The following is a 22,575-nucleotide window of genomic DNA, read 5'->3' as shown; positions in this document are numbered from 1 at the left end:
TCTCTACCCTGAAAAAGTTATGACCTTTTCAGAAACAAGTGAGTAGATGCTGGTGATACGTGTGTTACAGTACTTTATGTCTCATCCCTTTGGCATCTTTGTCATGGGTATCCCTGGAAACATGACTCTTATCCTTTACTCTTAAGTACATGACCGAGGCCTGAAAAGCTTTCATAGAAAACAGAGGGACTTACTGCTTTCCAAGCCGTTGTAGTAGTGTTGCATTACAATGTCAAACAGGAAAAGAAAACCACAATATGGAATTTGTTGTTAGCAAAATGTCTGTATTAAAGTACAAAGAAAACATTCCTGTGGGGAATAGTAATTAATAAACTCTCTTTTGTATTGGTACTAAAAGCACTGCAAGTTCAGTTTTCCAAACAGACCACAATGTTTTTGAGGAAGAAATTCCACCACTGTCATTCTGAAAGTCTCCCTAAAGAACAAAGATATCAGACAATGGTACCATGCACCCTACCAGGGTTCCAGCATCATTACCCTGGTTTACTGCAAGATGTCCCATCAGAACTGGGTTAGATCTGGACGCTGCTTGGAGATGGCAAGCTCACAGGGCTTCCTATTGTGTTTGAGAAGGTGATGATTGCATTGGAGCCCTTGGTGTTCTTGTTCATACCCAGGATGTCCACAGTGGTTTGCTCTGGTTCGGTTTTCCTGAAGATATTTTTCATGGTTGACTGGAAGTTGTTGGTGACAAAGCAGTAGACAATAGGGTCCATGCAGCTGTTGAGACTACTCAGAGTCACCGTCACATGGTAGACAAGGAGGCTGACATTGCGTGGCATGTCTGGGTTGATGGAGATCGCAACCTGTCGCACATGGAAAGGAGTGAAGCAGATCATGAAGATGATGAGGACGGTGATAAGGAGTTGCACAGCCTTCATTCTCCTCTCCCGACTCTGGTGCATGAGGCTGGGCTTGGACAGAGCACACATAATCCTGGTGGTGAAGAAGATGATTATGATGAGGGGGAAGAAGTACTCGCAGACCATCAGGACCAGAATCTCAGAGAGGCAGCACTGGGCAAACTGTATTGCCATGGTGAGGATGGAGAAAGTCACTACAGTTGCAAAGATCCAAATGAAGACACAGATCCCCTTGGCACAGGTGGGGTTCCTCCATTTTCGTGAGGCTTGCACCTGTACTATAGCCAGGTAGCGGTCAACACAGATGCACGTCAAGAAGAGGATGCTACAGTACATGTTGACAAAGTAGCCAAAGATATGAACAAAGGAGCAATTCTGGCAGTCCTCTGCAGTATAGAACATGATGATCCGTACAGGTAAGGAGAAGCCTACCAAGAGATCGGTAACAATCAAGTTGATGGTGTAAATCACAGAGGTGGTTTTTGTCTTAGTACGGAAGCAGAATACATACAATGCCAAGCTGTTCAGCACAACACCCACCAGGAAGATAATGGCATTGACAACTATCAGGGCAATCCATAGGCTGTAAAATTGTTTGTACAGTTCTTTGTCAAGGTGGATGAACTTGGAGAACATGTAATTGCTGGAGTTGGGTTCCTGGGTAGAGTTGGTGTGGTCAAGAGCTGGCATTTGGGTGGAGAAGGTCGTCATGGTTGTTGGCTTTCCAGCAATCTGGAAGAAAAGACACAGAGATATATTGATGTATGTGTCACTCCATAGAGCTCAGAATATTGTCACTAAGAACATTTTAACCAATGTATTTGCACATCCTCAGTGCAACGATATACAATCCCCATCTCAAGTTTCTCCTGTTTAAAAGTGAATGTAAGGCCTGTGCAAGAATATGAGCTATGCCAAGGGGAGCAGAGAGGAGAAAGGAAAATCAAGGTGTGTGGGTCATGCTTGGGTCAGCCACATGGAAAATGGTCACTGGTCCAGGCGCAGCCCCATCATCTGACTCCTAACATATCGTATCCCTTCCCTCAGCCAGGTGATTCCATAGAGAGCTGTGCACAGAAGTAGTTTCAGGAACTGCAAAGCTTTCCTAAAATCAAAGGATGGCTTTTTTCCAGGAAAACACAAGCAAGTTGTGTGGCATTTTCTAGATATCTGTGCTCACAGCAACAGCAGCCGGGAGATTTCAACCAGGGTGTCAGCCATGACTCCTGCCAGGGTTTGACAGTTTAATTTGCAAATCATTCCTGACTTACACACTATTTTAAACTGATTTGTATATTATAAGATAAAAAATAAAAAAAAAAAGAAAAAGAAAAAGAAAGCCCAATATATACAGAGACTTGGCTGGTTTCAGTAAAAATAAATGGTTGAAAAATGTCTGGAATATCTCAAAAGAAGCTGAACAGGACTGTGAGGTTAAAAAAATCAGCTTGAATCAGCAGAGACTAATGCTGAAAGATTTGAGTTATGAGGGTTTGAAATCCCTGCTACCAGAGAGCCAAGTGCAAAAGGGCTGGTAGACAAGGAGCTGCAAACACATCTTCCAGCACTTGCAGGAAGTTTTTTCCTCATGTTCATGTGGAACTCCTTATGTTCCAGTTTGTGCCCATTGCCCCTTGTTCTGTTACTGTGCACCACTGAAAATAATGTGTTTGCATCCATCTACTTGACTTCTGACTTTTGAATATATCTCATTGATGAGATCCCCTCTCATTTTTCTTTATTCCAGGCTGAACAGTCCCAGGTCTCTCAGCCTGTCTTCACTTTCCTTTGTTTGCAATAAAAACACAATACTTCATGGCTTTTTTTGCAGCCAAGGATCCACTGTAATACCAAGTCTTTTCCAGCAGAGCAGTCCTGTGCCTGTGCTGGTGATAGAGTCTTAGGATATTGCCAGGCAGGCTTCTGTACAGAATGGGTGCCTTTCTGCTCCTTCACAGCTTGGAGAAGGTTTAGAAATCTGGTAAATTTTCAACCCTTGAGATCAAGAGTCCTCATGGGATGCCATAGCCCTGCTGTGGTTTATCTGTATGGTTCATTCAGGTGAGTTGTAGGCAGAATATTTGTTGAGCAAAACCAGAAGTTAGGACTGAGGAAATTCTTTACTCACATGGTGGTGAAGCACTGGCAAAAGCTGCGCAGAGAAGCTGTGAATGCCTCATCCCTGGAGGTGTTCAAGGCCAGGTTGGATGGGGCCCTGGGCAGCCTGAAATGGTGGACTGCAATTTTGCCCGTGGCAAGAGAGTTGAAATTGGATGATCTTTATTAAGGTCCCTTCCAACCCAAGCCATCCAATGGTTCTATGATAATTCTATGAATTTAGGTCTGCCATGAAACTCCCTCAGAAAATGTCTGCAGAATTGTCTAAGAGAACTGCTGGGCAAAGAGGAGCAATACTAACTTCTGCCTACTTTTACACTCAGGCCATTTCCATCAGCAGCCAGATGTTGGAACATCTTGTGTTTTAGGAATGGCTGGATTACCTCAACTCACACTGAACTCCAGTGGCAGCCAATGTAGGACACATGTTCTCTTTATTTTGTCTGGGTCTGATTGAGCCTGCCTACTCCTCGGGGAAAGTTGTCTCCTCACATTTTGTGCCAAGGAAGCTGTTAGGGAGTAACAGGAAAAACTGGGCCCAAGACTGACTGAAGGAGTTGCAAAGTGTGGCATCAGAGAAAGACCCGTGGGGAAGATGCAGAATGCTAGCATCACTTTTGAATGGTTTTATAATATTCTCACCATTTGATCTACTCTGTTTGTTTGTGTGGCTCTTTAATTACAAAAACAAACTGAAATGAGCAGATGCCTGGATCTGCTCCCAGATTTCCCTCTGCAGATGACGTCAAGGGGAGCACTGTAGAAGCCACTGCACTTGTGCAAACCAGGAAATAGAGACAGTTTTGCTTCTTGAGCATGGTATGAGCTTGCATATCTGTGTTCATACAGACAGAGGTGAGCAAAGAGAGAATTAAAAATCACCCATCCCATCCCTTAGCAGGCCCTTGAGGTTTGTAACTTGTGTGGACAATAGGGCACTTCATCCCATTCTAGTAGTAAGGCACTGGCTTTTTTCTCTGATTTTATGTCTTCTTGGTACCTTGCCTCTTACAGAAAGCATTTCTTCACTCTCAGATCTGTTATCAGGAACACCTGGTATTCATCTTACAGTTTTCCTGTTCCAGTGAGATCAGTAACTTGAACTGCATACAAATGCGTCTCATCCTCATAATACAAGTGAAGTATGCACATTTCAGACTAGTAGGAAAGTATCACCTATGAGTGCTGTCCAGTCATTCTCATGCATGTTGTGCTGGTTTACGTAGTTCCCTCTTCCCCCAAATCCCATGTGCAATGAAATAAACTCCAGATATTGCAATCATTCACACAGATAACAGACAGAATTTATCATTGTAATGGAGGAGATATGTTAGAGCTGGTGTCTCTTCTTACTCTACTGCTGTCCTGCTTGGGTTTACAATACAAACAACATAAAAGAAACCCTGACAAATGTAAGTAATTTTGAAGATTTTCCTTACTGACAAGCTATGGTAAAGCTGCTCTCAGGCTGCAGTGGGAAAAGTCTTCCTCTAATCAGATGGTTGCTGATGGATGTTTGGGTAAATGGCCTTTTAGTTTGTGGGACTGCTCTTATTACATGGCTCACGAACAGAAAGGATGGAGAGCTGGACTGGCAAAGCAACAACATTCCTCTGAGTGCTTTTAATGAGATGGAGCTAGACCAAACCCTTGGTTAACAGCTACTAAGTATTTTTCCATTGTGGGTCTCCAAGCACTTGACAAAGGTACATGGCCCCATTTTGCAGCAGGCTAAACAAGGCGCAGAAAGGCAGCCTGACCTCATGTGTGAGGAGTGGTAAACGTTTCCAAAGCTTTCCAATTTTGCCTCCCTCCCCTCATTTCTGAGTCCAAAAATTACCCCAACTGGTCTTTCTCTGTTATCAGAAATACTAATGCAGGTGTTAAAGTGGGTCAGTTCAGATAAGCATTACCACGGAGCAGTCAGTGAAGGTCGTGAGAAGCTTTGCAGCCTCTGAAAACCTCTGTTTTGCTATGGTCTCACTATTTATGGCTTGCAGCTGTAGCATGAGCTCATGGAGGGCTACGTGAACCAATCACCTTTCCTTGCAGAATTAATAGCCCTTGTGCTACCCCTCTGACTATAATCTCTAAAGGAATTGGAGCTGGGCTTTCTTCATGCCTAGTTCACCCCTAATCTCCCCAGATTTCCATGGAAACTCTGTTTCATGGAGCTGGTAGTCTGCGAAATCCGTGATGGGTAAACATGCACCCTTCTGAGCGCCAGTGACCTATGCTGTTATATTATACCTCTCAGGCTGGGTTTTGTCTGTCTGGCTCCGAGGCTGTGGGTAGCATTTCCTTAAAAGTACAGCAGGCATCTGGGTAGAAATGGGATATGGGGAGGGAGGGAGACTGGAGGTTGACCTGGTTTCCCTCGTTTTGATAAAGGTTCCCATTCAGCACTGGGAGACAGGGACTTGCTCTGAAGTACTTTCTTATCATTGCATGACACAACCAATTCCATCGTTCTTGGGCCAAATAGGAAACAGATGGTCACTGTGCTGAAACCAGGGCCTGTGATCTCTTCTTTTGATGCTTGGAATCCTCGTTCTTTTAGCATGGGCAACTCAGTGCTACGTCTTGCCCCAAGAGGATAGCCTTGGCCATCCCATATTTCTTTCCACTCAACTTTTAGCTCTGTATTAGCCTTATGCTTCACCCTCTGCTTGCTGAAGTCAGTTGGAGTTTCTTCCTTGACCCACCGTACTTTTGGATCGAGCTCAGCAATTCAAGTAATAGGATACAAAAGAAAAGGCAGGTCAGACAACTGAGCTTTGTCCTGAGCACTCTCCAAAAGGGTTATTTATTGGTTTGTACTGATAGGATCTCTGCATACAGAAAGAGAACAAAAAAGACATGCACTGGGATGGGGAAGATGAAAAGGACATTTGTAAGTGAGAACAAGTGTTATTTAGTATAAACAGCTTCAGCTTTCCTCATCTCCCTGTCTTGGATCTGAGCATCTGACTGGACAGACTGGCTCCTCTCTCATCTCCCTGTCCCATTCACCCTGTCCTGTCTGCTAACCTTGCTCTGTTGACTGGCATGGAGGCAGCTTGTGTTTAGCTTTGCAGTCTCTCCGTGTTTAAAGTTCCATAGGTGATTTATCATCCTGTTTATAAATGAAGGGTTAAACTCACTCGCTTTCAGTTTAAATTGTATGATTCTCCTGGCAAGCTCTCGCTCAACTCTGGCTCAAACTGGCCAAATATGGTGTTTTTCTACATGTTGAGGACTGGCCCTATATGTAGTAGAGCTCATTCTGTCAGCCTGGGGAGGGTGGGTTTGCTGATCGTGGGAACTGAGGGAGAAAGGGAGAAAGAGAGAGAAAGAGAGCAAATCCAGCTGATAGAGGGGAAAAGCTGCTTCCCATCTAGCCCCCAGTCTGGGAGAAGGGAGCAGTGTTTGGGGTAGAATTATACCATTGCAAAGAAGAAATGGGGCTATTCCCAGAGTAGGGGGGACCCTATATTTGAGGGAAACAGATAGAATCATAGAATGGCTTGGGTTGGAAGGGACTTCATGGATCATCAGGTTCCAACCCCTCTGTTGAAGGCAGGTTTGCCAACCACTAGACCAAGTACCAAATCAGGTTGAGGAGGAACCCATCCATCCTGGCCTTAACCATCTCCAGGGATGGAGCATCCACAGCCTCTCTGGGTAAACTGTACCAGAACCTCACCACTCTCAAAGTCAAAACTTCCTCATAACATCTAACCTAAGTCTCCCCTCCTTTAGTTTAAAACCATTCCCCCTTGTCCTATCACTACCTACCTGTGTAAAAAGTTGATTTATCTCAAGTTTATAAATTCTCTTTAAGTATTGGAAAGCCATGATGAAGTCTCCCCATGACCTTCTCTTTTCCAGACTGAACAAGCCCAGTTCCTTGAGCCTAGCTTCATAGGAGAGGTGCTCCAGCCCTTGGGTCACCTTTATGCTCTCGTATGATTTCAAGATGTGATGTCTGCTACAAGCTTCCAGGACTAAGTGAGCTTAGACAAGGAGTGTGAAACACCTGACTGGGGGGAGCTGCATTTGAAAACTCTCAGATTCAGTCCAGGGTAGGATTATTCCTTCTCCTCTAGTGCTGTGGAACTAACAGGTGTTTTGGAGACTCAAAACACACATCTGACATGGTGGGTGCCAGACAAAATTACACCTGTTTTCTTATGGTTCAGTGTCTTGCTCAAAACACTGGATCGATGTTTTACCGTACTTTAGATGGTTATTAATAGCTTTTTCCCATGTGGACATCTGGTTGTATTAATGAGGACTTATGTTCCAACTCTTTCCTTGGCTCCAGAACTTGTTTGAATTTATCCTTTCATTGCTGCCTAATTTCCTGAAAATTGAGGTGATCTTTCCCTTCTGCCAAATTTTGGTATAAATTAGCCAACAAATTGGAAAACATTGAGAAGACAGAGGAAGCCAGAGCTGACAAACACATAGGTAAGAACTGAATAAGGCCAGATTATCCTTGTTTCCTCTATTTTGAACCTGCAGAAACACTTTTCACACCAGCAAGAGGGATTAACACTCACCCAGCCAAACTTTTACATTGCTCTAGTTTTGTCTGAGAATCAGATTTCCCATCTGGGCAAAGGAAAATCTTAAACATCCAGTCCCAAGGTATGGCCAGATGTTGTCCTTCAGGCCATGTGAGTAATTACAGCCTAAAGATGTGTACTGGGGGGATAATGCAGTGTTGGTTTGGGGGTTGATGTTGCTCACGTGTTTTTAAACCATTTGCCTCCTGTCTGATGATCCCAGTGAGGCTACATGTGGTTCTCCATCTCCAAGGCGCTGCCTTGGGTGTTGCTATGAGCTGTGATTTTATTTCTACCCTACCTTGTTCATAGTTAAATGCATTGTGCACAGTTGTACCCCATACTCTCTAGGAAACCCAGTGCCAAAATCAGGTCCTGTGTGCACAAAGAATCCAACTTCCAGGTTTGTCTGGGCACGAATAATAGCCTGTGGGTGGCTGTGCAATAATTTAGTCCAACAGGTCATCCAGAGTTCCCTGCCACTTAGAAAGAGGGAGAACATAACCCTCCAAACTTTGTTCCTCTTCTTCATGGAGCATAATGACCGGGAGGGATGTTGCCTGGCTTGAACTGTCTGCTCTCTGCATTTGAGCTTAAGTTGGCTGTTTAACACCAGCTGATGTATCACCAGTCTGTGACACCCCAGAGACAATCTATTTTAAATCCCAAAACTGCTGCATGGTCGTCTTTCAACCCTGTCCTGAGCATGCATGGAAAATATGGAACGAAGCTCCCAAAGGTACACAGAGCAAGCAATTAATGTGCTGGCAGATTTTTTCAGAGCTCAAAATAATAAAAAGTCCGTCCTGAAATATTTAGATGTTTACAATGACTTATGGATTCTGTAGCATGTTCCATGTCTTTCTTTTATACTCTACCAGATCCTGGTCTCGGAGTGATAGAATTCCTAAATGAATTGGTGAATTCTCTACAAATCAGGTTGTTAGCATTTCAAGGCTCTGGGCAGCCTGATCTGGTGGTTGGAGACCCTGTACATAGCAGGGGGGTTGAAACTACATGATCATTATGTTCCTTTTCAACCCAGTCCATTCTATGATTGTATAATTTGATGATCTCATAGCCTGCCAGGACTAGTACCCAGTGCCATCTGTCATCTACATCTCCACTGTAGACTCTGAGAGAAATCAGAGCATGACTTCCTGCTTGTACCCCTCTCTGTCCTTCGTGGATCAGTGTAATAAAAAGGATAAGTGTATTCTTTTTAGGGGGAAAAAGAAATTACAAGCGTTTTTATTTTTGTTCAAAGCTAAATGTGGAAAGAAACTCGTGGATCTGGAGTTTTGTAGGGCTAGCTAGTAGAAATGGAATTGTGCCCGTCTTCTTGGGAGGTTGTAACATTACAAGAGAAATGTATTTGAGTTTTTGGGGATTACAGTAATCCATCTAGCCTTTCAAGGGTGCCTGGGACACAGTGTTAGAAACGTCAGTTTGGAATAAAAATGACTGTGGCTGTGCAAGAGGAGAACCCTGCAGTGAGAATTACTATATAGGCATGGAGAAAAACTTCACAGACAAGTGCAAAAGCATTGCAGGAGTTAAAACAGAGCAACATCAGGCCTGTGTGTTGCTGCTTGCTTTTTGAAAAGGAAATTCTTAATTGCAAATGTAGCTGTCTATGAGCACTTTTCCCTCTTTCTGCTTTCAGCTGCCTGCTGGCTCCATCCCTTGGCAAGAAGCCTGAGCAGGACAATGAGGAGCAGCAGTGGAGTTTTGCTGTCAGGCAGTACCTGGGGCTCTTTATGGTCCAGAACAGAAGAAAGCCAGGCTCAACCCCCAGAGAGTGCTGGTAATGGAGATGATACAAATGCAGATAGGAACCAAAGAGATTGAGCAGGGAGGCATCTCAGGGTAGATTACCAGATCTTAACCCTTTTGGAGGCTGGTTGCTATGGTTTCCCTTGTTAGGCACTTCAGTCAGTGCACTGTGCAGATAGAACCCCCCAGTGCCTCTAGAGATTTGAGAGTTTTGGATTAAACCTATTAACCTGGAAAAAGTTGAGGTGTAAGCAGGTGTATTACTATTAAAGCATTTCTTAAGAGGTGTTGTTAAGGATCTTGGAGAGTATCTGATTCTCCTTAGGATGAGAATCAGCACAGCCAGAGATAAAACAACTCCAGCCCCAGCAACCTTGTTCCCAGCAATGCATTGTCTCCTTTTTTGGCTTCAGAAGCCTGCATACAGGTCATTATAGAATCATAGAATCAGAATTATTAAGGTTGAAAAAGACCTCTAAGATCATCTAGTCCAACTGTCAACCCATCACTTCTATGTCCACTAATCCATGTCGAGGAATTCATACCCAAACAAGACATCACCCGACTCCTTACAAGAGCTGGCATAGTATTTTTCACCAGGGGGAAGGCAGCACCTTCACACATCTTTCATCACCCCATCTCTTTAGAGAACAAACACATAGCATCGCACTGCCTTCAAACCTCAGAACAGAGAAACTCACAATGCAGAAACCTCCTTGCAGCCCCACTGTCCCAGTGGGCACCTTCTGGTGAACTTCCTTGCCTGCAGCAAGGACAGAACCATGGACATCTTCCATGTGCTCGACAGGGTGCCATTCCACCTTCCAGGGCTCCATGATAGACAAGCTTTCTGTTCTAAGTTTGGTCTCTGTTCTTCAGTGACTCCCTCCTGTCCCCCTTACTGTTACCTCTTTCACATCATGCTCCACTCTGACCACTGTCCCAAAGCATCTGCTTCTACAATCCTTCTGATATATTCCTTCACCAGGACTGACTTACCTCTGGCCCGATCCCCCTTGTATGTTAGAAGAGCTGCTGGTAAGAAAATTTCCTTCTGGACCTGAATGCTGTTGCCCCAGGAAAGAGACATCTGTTCCTACAAGCAGGACTGGAGTGACTACAGAATATGAAGAAATGCCTAATCTCCCTCTCTCTCTCTCTCTCTGTCTCCCCCCTTCTCTTCTAAATATAGCTTTGCAACTAATGGGAAAAAATACACACTCCAAAAAAAAAAAAAAAAAAAAAGAAAAGAAATTTCCACTTGTCTTTAGTGTTCAGAATTTCTCTCGAAACATCTGGCTCCTTGCCCTAAATCTCTCTGAAATTTATGAAGTGTTGGAAACGCTAAAGGGAGCTCCAGCCTTTGCTCACAGCAAACATCTCTACTAAACTAATATCGGTGTTGCTGCACCACCTGCCCCCTCCCCAGGTTCACTGTCCTATGTTTTTTGTGCAAGTGAAATCTCCTTACTGAGAACACTATCAGCTCAAGGCCACAGCAATGTCACAGGAGGAAAATACTTCTCTTTTCATCTTCTCTATGTGAGCTGGGATTAGACAGAAGTCCCCAGTATTTTCAGGAAGAATCAAATGCCACTCTATCTGTGTCATGCCTTGAATCAAGTTGTCCAGACCCTAAGAAAGGACCTGGCAGAGGGGGATGAAGTGTGACCTTACATCTTTTGATTACTTCTGGCTCCAGTCATTAAAAAGAGATGTTTATCATGTCTGCCAATGGACTAAGTTGAAGCTGCTGAGTGTAGATGAGTTGAGGTTCCACCATGAAGATCCCCAACACATTCCTCCATCTTCACCCTGCCCTTCCATACTAGTGGTAGAACCATTGTAGCTGTCGTAGCAGAGAGTTGTGTGTTCCTACACCCTTGGCTGCAGTGTGGAGCCAGGAGTTGGACTTTTATGATCCTTATGGGTCCCTTCCAACTCGGGATACTCTGTGATTGTATGACACTGCGCACAGTATAGCAAAGTATTGCTATGCTGAGATGGGTTCAAGGTACCGCTTTCAAGATGTCCCTGTTGACCAGTATTGTAAGGACTCTTAAAACCCCCAAAGTCCCTCTCATGAGAAGATGCTTTTCTGTCTAAATAGGATACAAAGAATGCCATATTTGGTGGGATGGGGCTCAAAGGGAGCCTACGCAGATGTTATCTCCAGGAAGCTTTGCAATAGCTTTAGAGATCCCTCCTGGGAAAAAGGACAGAAAAAAATAAAGTAAGACATAGTCACAAGTTTAGTTATTTAGGAGGACAGGGAGAATGGATAGGATTTTAGTGTCAGCCCTGAACTGTTTTTTTTTCCTCACTAATTTAAATAAAGACAACACTGATGCCAACATAATAAACACGCAGGATATGGGCCATAACAACACAACGGGATCAACTGAGAGGCACTGAGGGATCAACTGAGAGGCACTGAATTCCAGGTCAAGAGGCCAAATCCATAAATAGAGGAGAGGTGAACTCCACACGTGTGTCTCACTGGAGCACAAACAGTAGCTGTGGATATTAAAGTTGACCTAATTTTATGTGGTTAGTTAGTTTTTTGTAGTTAGTTTTTCACCCTTGAATCTTTCCCAGGAAGGATGAGCTCATCTTTTTTTTTGTCAGGATATTTTATTGATTTCCTATTTTGAGTTTCCTCACAATGAGCAGAGGATTCTTCCTCCAGTTTCAGGAACATCCTGCTTGATTATCTGTGCACCCTGATCCAGCCTGTCACAACTGTCCTCCAGCTCAACCACATGTGTTGGATCTCATCTGCTTTTCACTTCCTAATGATTTGGAAAGTGAGTGTGACTGTAAGGCCTCCATGAGTCATCTCTGGATAATAAACTTGCTTTCACTTCCTTCATTCTTGGGGATTTATCAAGGGGAAGAATGAAAAATCCCCACCTGTTTGTTTGACCCCTATTGCTCTCATTGTCTGTGGTGGCAAACGTTTGTTTCCCCCAGTCTGCTAACAAAACTGTTATGTTTAAGGAATAGCTCTATGGATGTACAAATGCAAGACTGTAAAAAGAAAGGAGGCCTTTCTCCAGAATGAGTTTTTGATACCTGTGCTCTGTTCATGTGCCTGATCATTCTTATATGAGGACTAGTTTGTATTTGTTCTCCTGTGTAATGCATATGAGCTTTGTTCCCATCCCTTGTGCATGGGATAATGAGTGGCCTGTGCTCCCCCACTATCCCAGCCTCTCTCTCCTTGCCGAATTTAGAGCTAGACTTATAGTGGCAACAGCTGCAAAGTTTCAAGTTGTGCCTGAGATAGAGCAGAACATGCCATATTGGGAAGCAAATGCTGCTGTTAAGGTGGAGAAGGCACATCCATGTTCTGGGCCATGCTTTGTCCCAGACTCGATTCCCACACTTGACTTCAGGAGGAATTGCAATTGTAGCCGATGAAGCTTCTATCGTCTCTCTTTTCAGATTTTATGATGCTCCCAAGGGGAGAAGGAAGGTAGAAAAAAAAGAAAGCTTTAGTAAGTGGAAAATTTTCAAGCTTTCTGGCTGAATATGCAACTACATTAAATATTGCAGTGGGCGCCTTGAGATTGTAAGCAGAAGACAACACCAATCAGCTAAAATGAGTGTGTTGGAGAAGGAATAATGGTCAGGACAGGAAAGAGTGCTGCTGGCCCATAATAATTCCTATTAATCTATTAACATTAGCATATAAAATAGAGATGGGATGGGGCACGATTTAAAAGCACAGAATATCGAAGCAGGAGGCTCTGGAAGAGAGCGTCAGGAGGCTGATACCATTCACCACCCAATCAAGATGGGCAGGATCAGCTCTTGAGATATTTCTGTTGACCAACTCTGAAAGGACCTGATCAAGATTCGTATCTAAGCATGCCTGTTTTTGTCAAGTTGAATTTACTCTCTGTTTTACTGAATAGATCCTTAGAAATTCATTCACCACTGGTGAAGGAGAGCTTCTACCCAAGAAGGTCTTGGACCCAGACCTGGCAGAATCAGAGCTCAGAAATTTGAGGAGCCTTCACCTCTGGTCATGAGGGACAGTGAAGGATAGGATGGATCCTCACTATGTGGAGAGCACAGGAAGCATGGGATTGAATCTGTCTGGAAATCCTCTTATAATTAGCCACTTCAAAGAACATGAACTCACATGCCCGTAGACCACCTCTACTGAGCATTTTCCTATTTTCCCCACCAACACAGCTGTTCCTGAAATGTTTGTCCACTTGTATCAGGCAGCAGAAGATTCAGAAAGGGAAGCAGACAAGGAAATGGCCAAGGTCACAAACTCCAGCATATCTTCACATGACTTCTTGCAAGAAAAATTGTCCAGCTGTTGTATATGCAGGGTTGATGAAGAAGAGGCAACAGTAGATGCTGTCTGCTCCCTGTCATATGAGTGAATCCATTATCACAGTAGGAAAAATCAATTGCATGGAAGAGAGTCTGCATTCATTTTACCCTCTAAAACAGCTCTTTCCTCCAGTTAATTTGCCCCAGAATATCCAGAGGCCTTAATAATCTCTGGAAAACACTCATGTATATCCCTATGGTATGTACTGAACTCAAGCTCTGCATTCTTAATTTACTACAGCCTAAATGGGTGCTGTGAGATGCTGTGAATCAGAGGCAGAACTGAAGACTCAGAGAACTGGTTTGATTCCCACAGATGGTCCAAGGATAGAAAGGAGTCACCCTTCACAGAGGGCAATTGCCAAGAAAGCTCCACATAGCATTTGGGTTAGGGTAAAATCTGTGGACACTGAGACTCCTAAAAAAATGTGTAGGAATGTCCTTCATTTCAAAGGGGCCCAGCTAACCCCATCATGCTTCCTTACCATTAACGAGTGAGACGTGTGTTCCTTTCCCCTGGAAGGAAAGCCTTGGACAGCAGTGTGGGAATATTGTCAAAGGACAAGGAACAAAACACTGGCTTCTGTCCCAGCCCTGCTGCAGAGTGTAATGGAGCAGAGCAGGGTCTAACAGGTGCCAAGCTCCTGCCAGATGGATGATAACACCTGCCCTAACATTTACTAACATGAGAATGGGGGAGAGAAGCAATTTGGTGGGAACAACTTTTAGCTCTACAGACTTGGTGGGGCTGAGAGGGACCAGAAGGAACACCTGAGTCTTCATCCTGTACCCAGCTCTGACTCTCCTTGTGCACAAGGTTTGGAAACACAGCAGGATCAGCAGGAAAATGGAATTGAAAAGGGGATCAGGTAGAGTCTGTGCCCTTCCCTCATTCTTGCTCCATCGCCAGTTCAGAAAGAGAAAAAAAACCCTCCCCTTCATAGCTCACAAACTGGTGCTTGGTAAAAGGAATTGTGGCAAGTCCCTGGAAGTGTTAAAGAAAAGGGTAGATGTGGCACTGAGTATCATGGTTAGTAGGCATGGTGGTGATGGGTTAATGATTGGACTGGAATGATCTTAGAGTTCTTTTCCAACCTTAATGATCCAGCTGACAGCTGGATTCAAAATTGTCAGTAGACAGCTTTGGGCTCGTGGTATTTCTTTCTTTGAAGCCAAGCAGAAGGAGATGTGCCTTTAACTTCTGGGCTTCTGAGAGGTCATTCTTTGCTATTCTTGGATATAGTGATTGAGGCATGCTGTGTCAGGCTGTTTGGAAGATTAGAGATCCCCTTGGAATCTGAGCTCTGAAATTATAGCTATCTAAGGTGATGGCTGGAGGTGTGGTGGGGAAAGATATGAGCTCTTTGCACTATACTCTAGACAGGGCTTCCACAGGGAAGAATCAACCTTTGTCTCCCAGAATTTGTACCTCTCCTTTAATGCCTGGGGACAAAAGCACCAAAGAGGCAGAAAATCACAATCATCTTCTGCCTGGAGAAAGAAAGCATCCAACTGCTTCCCTCTGGCCATGCTTAGCATCCCATAGCATGACTCTCAGCATGCAAAACAGAGACTGTGTGGAGCTATAAAAATGAACCAGCTGCCCCTATCAACACAGTTTGTAGGGGCAGCCATACCTACCTGACACAAGAGGCTCAGCAAAGAGCAGTCAGTTTCCCATGCCAAGGCATTACTCCAAGCTCCCAACCACTTCCCAGAACCCACTCACCATCTGCAGAGAATTGTAAAGGTCAGAGGGACCATTATCCGTGGCTCTGCCACTGAACAGGCTCCCATCTGCGTCTTTAGGCAGGGTCGGAGATCAGACAGTTGCCATATGGGGGGCTCCTGCTGATGGGATCCAGCTGTGATTTGTCTGCTTGACAGGGAACAGGGAAAGACAAGTGGTTCTCAGATGAACCACTTGTTGGCTGAGTCAGGCATGGGAGAGAAAGAGTGCAAGAGCCAGTTTCCTGCCTGCCTGCTGCATTTTTAGGAATTGACTTTTCTAACCATTGCCTCCCCCGGCATTTCTCTCCCCTGCTCACACCAGTGAGGTTTCCACTATGGATCCTCAATCAATTAATCAACAAAGTGAGCTGGAAAGACCCTTTGGCAACGCAGCAAAGCATGTCATGTCTCAACAGTCCCTTGCTATCCAACCCTAGTTGGGATCCCTTACAAAGTCCCGCTCCTACCTTTGTGTCCCCACCCCAGCCCACCTCTGGCCAGCAGCCACTTCTTGCTTTTTTACATTTTTTTCTTCCAGCTATTTTTTTTTTTTTCAAAGTCTAATTGCCAAGAACACGATGTCCAGCATCACAACCTCACCCCATTCCCAGCAAAGTAATTCCTGCTGGATTTGTTTGTCACTGAGTACAGATGCATGTTGGTGTTTGGAGGGCAATGCTATGCAGGCAGCCAGGGCTTTGGCATTTCTTGGGTACACGTGCTTGAGGAGGTTGGGCCCTATGGAGTGGCTTTTTTTCCAACAGGAATCAGTAGGAAACTTGGGATACCTGCACTGGGATGTAGCTTGAGGGCTGCCCCAAAATACCTCTCAGTGCTCTACTCTTGTGCTTGGGGTGGTGGGAAGCAAAAAACTTCAAATTGACTGCAGGATTGGGTTACCCAGAGAGGTTGTGGGGTTTGCATCCTTGGAGATTTCCAAAAGCTACATATGGACATGGTCGTGGGCACCATTTTGAAGGTGTCCCTGCTTGAGCAGGGGTTGGACCGCATGGACATAGAGGGTCCCTTCCAATTTCAACCATACTGTGATTCTGTGTTCATGTGAGGCTGTAGAGGTGGAGTACTGAGGGCAAAAAGGACATTCACATACACATAGCAAGCAAGCAGCAGGACCTTAGGGAACCAATCTGCTACCTCCACCTGCTCTGATTTAGCAGACCTGGCAAAGAGCAGTGAGATGCTTCCAGGACCATCTGCTCAGCACCGGTGTTCATTGCCATACAAGCAAGATGCAGCCTAACCCACGCCCTGATGCCATACAGAGTCACAGCAACCAGGAGGAAGGAGACCTACAACTCAGAAAATCTCCTTTTTGGCTCCATGCTTCTCAAATGGCTTTAGAGAAAATCACATAACCTCTCTGGTCTCTCTCTGCAAGTTGAGCATGCTAATCCTCCTCTCCCATCCACTTTGTTTGCCTGGTTTGTAGAGATCGTGAAGGCTCACAGCAGGGCTGGCTTTTGTTAGATGTACACAGAGCTCAGCGATGCTCTGATCTGGAACAGGGCAGCATAAATCTGGCAGATTATCGTAGGAAATTCCACAGTGATGAAAAACTCTATAGAAACATGAAGAAAGGAAAGAGCCCCATTTGGAAAACAAAACAAAACAAAACAAAAACCCAGGGAAAAAAAAAAAAAAGCAACAAAAACCAACCCTGTTTCTGCTGCTTGGTTACAAGTGATTGCTGTCTCTGTCTCTGGAAGGAGCTGGTACATTTTCTCATTTATGTTGTTCTGCAGGGTGTGTTTTCCTTTGTGTTTTCAGATGTTTGGAATTACAGGTTCCATCCCTGCAGGCAACTACTGCTCCTGGGGATTAGGCTTTGATCATTTATATAAACGTGTACTCAATGCCTGTCCCAGATCCTGATGGTTCAAGCCTAGAGGTCTCCTTGGGTCAGTGTGCAACTGATATCATCTACCTGGTGTTGTGGCCTCTGACCTGATCACACACCACATCCTTATCTCTAAATTGGAGTGATATGGATTTGAAGAATCAACTGCTTGGTGGATAAGGAATTGCTTGGATTGTCTCAGCCAGAGTGTTGTGGTCAATGAGTCTATGCCCAGGTGGAGGCCAGTCACGAGTGGTGTCCCCCAGATGTCTGTCTCAGGATCATTACTCTTTTACATCTTTATCAGTGACATAGATGATGGAATCAAGTGCATTCTCAGCCATTCTATGATTCCATGATTCTATGTCAACTACTGCTTGTGTCTCCTAGGGCAGCTTTCTTTAGAGGACAGCAGAAGTCTAGGTAGCTGTAGGACCACCTCACAGTGCTGGAGGCAGAGGTTAATCCCACGGCTGTAAAACAATCCACCTTCCTTTGGGCAAATTCCGCTGGCTTCTTTAAAGCAAAAAATCCAGCCTACTTGGGATGCTAAACTGGGCTCTGCTTCTTTGGGTGTCTTTCCATTTTCCAAGAAAAATAAACTGCAGGCTCTGTATTTTTAGATATGCCATCTGATCATGGCTGGCTCTATATCAGTCCCAACACTGTGAGTCAAGATGCTGAGCTCTGGAGCACAGCTCCCTTGGGCAAGAACTAGTGGCTCGAGCCATCCTGAGTACATTAATAAATCAGCACGTGTAAATAACTGTGCACTTTCCTAGGTAAGCAGCTCACAAGGAATCATACAGTTGGATTTATTGCTGCTGTTGTCCTAGTAGCTCTGGCTCTTTGGGTGAATTTAATACCTCAGTGAGTGGTATGGGACAGCCCTTATCTATCAGGGGCCAGAGGCAGCACTGCTCCCCTTCCTCTCCCTGTCCCAACAGTGAGTGTCTCCTGACGTCTGGTCCTTGCTATTTCAGTCCTGGGCATCCTCTGCGGCAGCTGCTGGTCAGAGTGAGCTCTGCATTTCCTTCATGTGACAGCAGGATCTGACAATTGGGTGACCTGAATGGCTGAGATACGCAAAGTCTACTCACTTCTTTTAGTTGGATTTGATGATGGTATCCCTTCCAACTTAGGATATTCTATGGTTCTGTGATTCTCTTCCAGCAATGCTGAACTTATTTGTGACTGGTAGGAGAAGGAGCATCTGAGGGATAGCAGGTTTCTTTGTGCAATCTTGTTTCATGCAAACCTGCCCTGTGCAACCTTCCACCATGACCAAGAGAAGTTGTGGATGCCCAGGATGTTCTTTAAGGTCCCTTCCAACCTAATCTGTTCTACAGTGAAGGTCCTATGACCCAGCCTTGCAAGCATCTGCTCATCTTACCCTGCACGGATGTGGAGTTATCAGCCTATTAGAAATCTCTATCCCTTGCCAACTTCCTTCAGCTCTCACAAGGCTGTCTCTAACACCAGTGCAGCCTGGAGATGATTTTCTGTATATTTTATCAAAGCTGTGGGGAAGCCTTGAGCTGTGTGAAGAATGGGCTGCCTTGTTCCTGATAGCTTGTTTGCTGTGCTGCTTCATCACTCTAATGACAATCAATTTATCCACATAACTGGTTGCTGAAGACAGTGTAACGTGCCTTGACAGCCTGGATTTTTCCTGTAGATGTATTGCTTGGCGTATTTAACCAAGGCAAAAAGAGAGAGCCTGCCAGCTGAGGGATTGCAACTCTGTGTGACCACACAGATTTCCCTCTGCATCCTGCCTGATGAGGACCTTAGTGTCCTCTCCTCCTGTGCCCAGGTGCCCATTTTACTATCTCCTTCTGGGATCATTGCTCTGAGAGGACCCTGATGGGCTCCAAACACTTGCTGTAGTCTCTGTATGGGATCTGCATGCTCAGAGCTCTGTGCTGTTTAATCTTGCTAATGCCTACCTGGGTCACAGTGGTGTTGAACTGATGGTTGGGCAATATGGTCTTACAGTTCTTTTTCAGTCTTAATAATTCTATGGTTCTAGGGTTCTATGAATAAGTTACTCAGATAGAGGCATTTGTAGATGCTCTGGGTGAATCAGAGAACTTCAGCAAACACTCTCTGTCCTTATCCACAAGGCTAAAGCCTGCTTGTGATGGCTTATCTATGGCACAGCCCCTGAACGAGAGCCTAATCCATCTCTTTGGGTGTCCCAGAGAGAATCAGAGAATCATGAAGGTTGTAAAAGACCTCTGAGATCATCTAGTCCAACTGTTGATGGATTCCCACCATGCCCACCACATAGCTGACAACCTCAGCACATACAGTTAATGGGGTGCTGTCAACAAGAGCCATACTCCAGCTGTGTTAGCTTTAAGGGTGTTTCATAGAGCCCCATTTTATTTTATGGCAGGTATTTATAGAGCAGGTGGCTGGAGCTGTGAAGAAAGGGCACATTTGCTAGCAAATCTTATTGTACTGGCACAGAAGTCATCACCCTTTCTTTTCTGTTCTGCTCTGATGGCACTTTTGAGACTTTGATAGATGAGTTGCACATCTTTTATGGATTATGTGTAAGAAGCAATAAAAAAATCCAGTTCCTCTGTGTCTATATACAAATGGCATATTGATCTCAGTAAATATCATGCTGAGATTGAACAGCAGTGTCCCTGGTTAATGTCATCACAACAGCTGACATCTTTTCTTTGGGTGGTGTGGATCAGCTCAGCCAGCCCTATCTGACTCACAGCTTTGCCTTTCAGTTTCCCTGATTCACCTTTCATGTCAACCCAATTTCTTCCACCTCTGGGTTTGATCAGTCTTGGCTGGACTCTGCTGTGACCAGCTGGAAGGGAAGAGTTTCTCTACTAAGCAGTGAATAGGATTTTCTCATGGGAATCCTTGGTTGAGTTAAATGCTATAAATTAAAACACAGGTGTGAAAAATGGAAGGGAGTTGAATGAGAAAGCAAGAAGAGGTGGCAAGTTTCTTACAATATTTACAGTATTTACAGGAAATCTTGCTAAGAAGCAGCAGGTGTTCCTCAGGAGGGTCTATAGACTTTGCCTTAGATGTTAAAGGATATTCCCTGAGATACACATTGAAGTGATAAATAGTTTCACCTCCTCTTAAACCTAGCAACTGGAAGTGCACAGAAACATGATAGAAGTATGACAGTACACAGTATAAAGAACAAGCAGCATGCACTTTGTGTGTTTGCAATGCTCCCATGAGGGAGTTTTGGCTCCTGGTTTAACAAGGGCTCGGGAATTTGGTCATCTTCATTTTTAGATGCAGGGACTCACATCTCCTTTAAAGGGTGAGGTTTTTCCTAACGTGCTGAGTACCTGCCTGGTAAAAATCCCTGTTTACGTGTCTCCAGCTCATTGAAACACAGATAGCCAAAGTCCCTTCTGACAATTTGGAGTGCAGGATCAGATCTTTCCCCATGATGGGGCATACAGGGGGAGGACAGCCCTGCATGAATCGCATCATCTCCAGGGCACATCCTCATGTGCATAGCGGGGAGTAGAACCGTGAAAGCACTGTATGTGCACAGGGTGGGATTTATTGCTCTGCTCAGCAGCCTCCCCCGTTCTGCTTGAGCTGCCTGTGGGAGAACGTGCCGTGAGAGGTGTTTCATGTACAGTTCTGTCCTTGGCCTTTACCTCCTTCTTCAAAACAGGGGAAGGAAGACTTGTAGGGTGCTTGTAGGGGAGAGAGGGATGGCTCTCTGTTTTTTTTATCTCAGCACACTGTGGAGAAAGCAAAGGTGCTAAGTAAAATGTGCTGAAATTATTAATAAAGTAATACATTAACTGGCCACGTCTTTGTAAGGAAGGAGGAAGAATGGGATTTCCTTTCCCCTTTGTGTGTTGGCAGACATTTCTGCCTGCAAAGGAGATAGAAGAGCATGTTTTGTAATAAAGATGCTCCCACTCAAGGCAGTCACTCCCTCTGCCTGTAGATGCTGCGTTGTGTAGATGGTGGGCATCACTGCCTCCCCTGTTCCATGGCTGCTCAGCTTTCTGCTGTCTCAGGAATGATTTTGCATCATGAGCTGAGATGCAGCCTTTGCATCTAATCATGGGTGATGGAGGCATTTGCACCAGTGGTTTTCAATTGGGACTGTCAGGCATAATTAATAGGGATTAAACTTGTGTCCCTGCTGCCTTTTGCTTCTGAATGGGGAAGGTTCAGCTTTGCTGAAGGAGATGCCATTTCAGGAAAAGGAATGGCTTTTTGCTGAAGAAGAGAAATTGATTCTGGCACGTGAGAACAGTTAGAAGAGAAGGCGCCTCGTGTTACCAAAACATAGCTGAAACGAGTCCAAAGAGCTGCATTTCTAATTCATCACGCTCTGCCACTGACCATAGTTTGTGTAAATGACAGGAGATGCTCTCTTTATGATATACTGCAGGCAAACACGTCTCGGCCAGCTGTGCTTGCCGACCATTCATCCATCTCACCCAACAACCGCTTCCCCCATTCAAGAGAGCACAAAGTAAGGCTGCTTTCTATACCATTTCCACGGTGAAGGTTTTCTGCTTCCTAACTCTGAATCATAAATAATTTTGAGCCTTTTCAGAGCACTTTTTCATGTTCGGAGTGTAAAGGCTTTGTTTCTAGCTCTGCATCTCTATGCAGGAACACCTGAAACATGTATATGCATATGTTGCTGGACACGAGAGAGGTAGTCAGGATATGGAAATACACCAGAAATACTCAGTTTTTCATATGGAATCACTCAGACAATTTTGTCTGCAGCCTGCTTTATGCATATCAAGTGTGCATACTCACAACAATAAAAATCTGGCATCCAAATGGACCAGTTCAATAATGGGAAGCACCATTTCCCTTGATGAGATGCAGCACCCTGCTCAAGAGATTCTCCCCAGGAGATGCTCCTCATCCTGTTCCCACTTGCACCCAAATCCACGTGCTTTGCTCTCAACCCAGCTTTCCACAGCTCCCATCTCAATGTTCATGCCTCCAATCTCTCAGTCCAGCCAGGACTGTAGCACGCTGCCTTCCTGAGCTGCAGCTGGTAACTCTCCCTCCCTCTCCCCCTTTCTGCACGTTCCCGCTGGTACTTACATAGTTTGGATGAGAAAGCTCAGCTGCTGATCCCAGAGCCTGCTCCTGGATTCCTCGACCGAGCGAGAGCGCACTCGCTCTCCAGCACTCAGCCCAGCACAGCAATACAGGAACCAGACCTCTTGGGTTTACTTTTACATTGACGTCAGTGTCTTTCCTAGCCTCTGCGGCTTGTTTTGGTCAAAGGATGTCTTCAGAGTAAAGGGGAGGAGTGGGGAAG

At 44.8% G+C, this 22,575-nt stretch overlaps 1 protein-coding gene across 2 annotated transcripts; it reads right to left on the bottom strand.

Annotated features, from left to right (window-relative positions):
- Window positions 1–263: 263 nt before the first annotated feature.
- Window positions 264–22,461, bottom strand: GPR20 (G protein-coupled receptor 20). 2 transcript variants are annotated; one of them, XM_085536907.1, is made up of 2 exons: window positions 22,356–22,461; window positions 264–1,616 (listed from the first exon to the last, which is right to left on the bottom strand). In XM_085536907.1, the coding sequence occupies exon 2, from the start codon at window positions 1,593–1,595 to the stop codon at window positions 534–536; it is 1,062 nt and encodes a 353-aa protein (XP_085393033.1). In that variant the 5' UTR covers window positions 1,596–1,616; window positions 22,356–22,461; the 3' UTR covers window positions 264–533. The 2 variants fall into 2 exon arrangements, with proteins under 2 accessions (XP_085393033.1, XP_015711897.1); XM_015856411.3 differs by lacking the exon at window positions 22,356–22,461 and adding an exon at window positions 10,328–10,512.
- Window positions 22,462–22,575: the final 114 nt, after the last annotated feature.

Source organism: Coturnix japonica, chromosome 2 (assembly GCF_054131305.1).
Source record: "Coturnix japonica strain WE chromosome 2, WE-NBRP24, whole genome shotgun sequence".
Taxonomy (NCBI): domain Eukaryota; kingdom Metazoa; phylum Chordata; class Aves; order Galliformes; family Phasianidae; genus Coturnix; species Coturnix japonica.
Note: the sequence above shows the minus strand (reverse complement) of the source record. Positions and strands in the feature narration are given on the sequence as shown.

Coding starts and splice junctions, on each gene's coding strand:
- GPR20 (XM_085536907.1), bottom strand. CDS start 1,595: ATGACGACCTTCTCCACCCAAATGCCAGCTCTTGACCACACCAACTCT.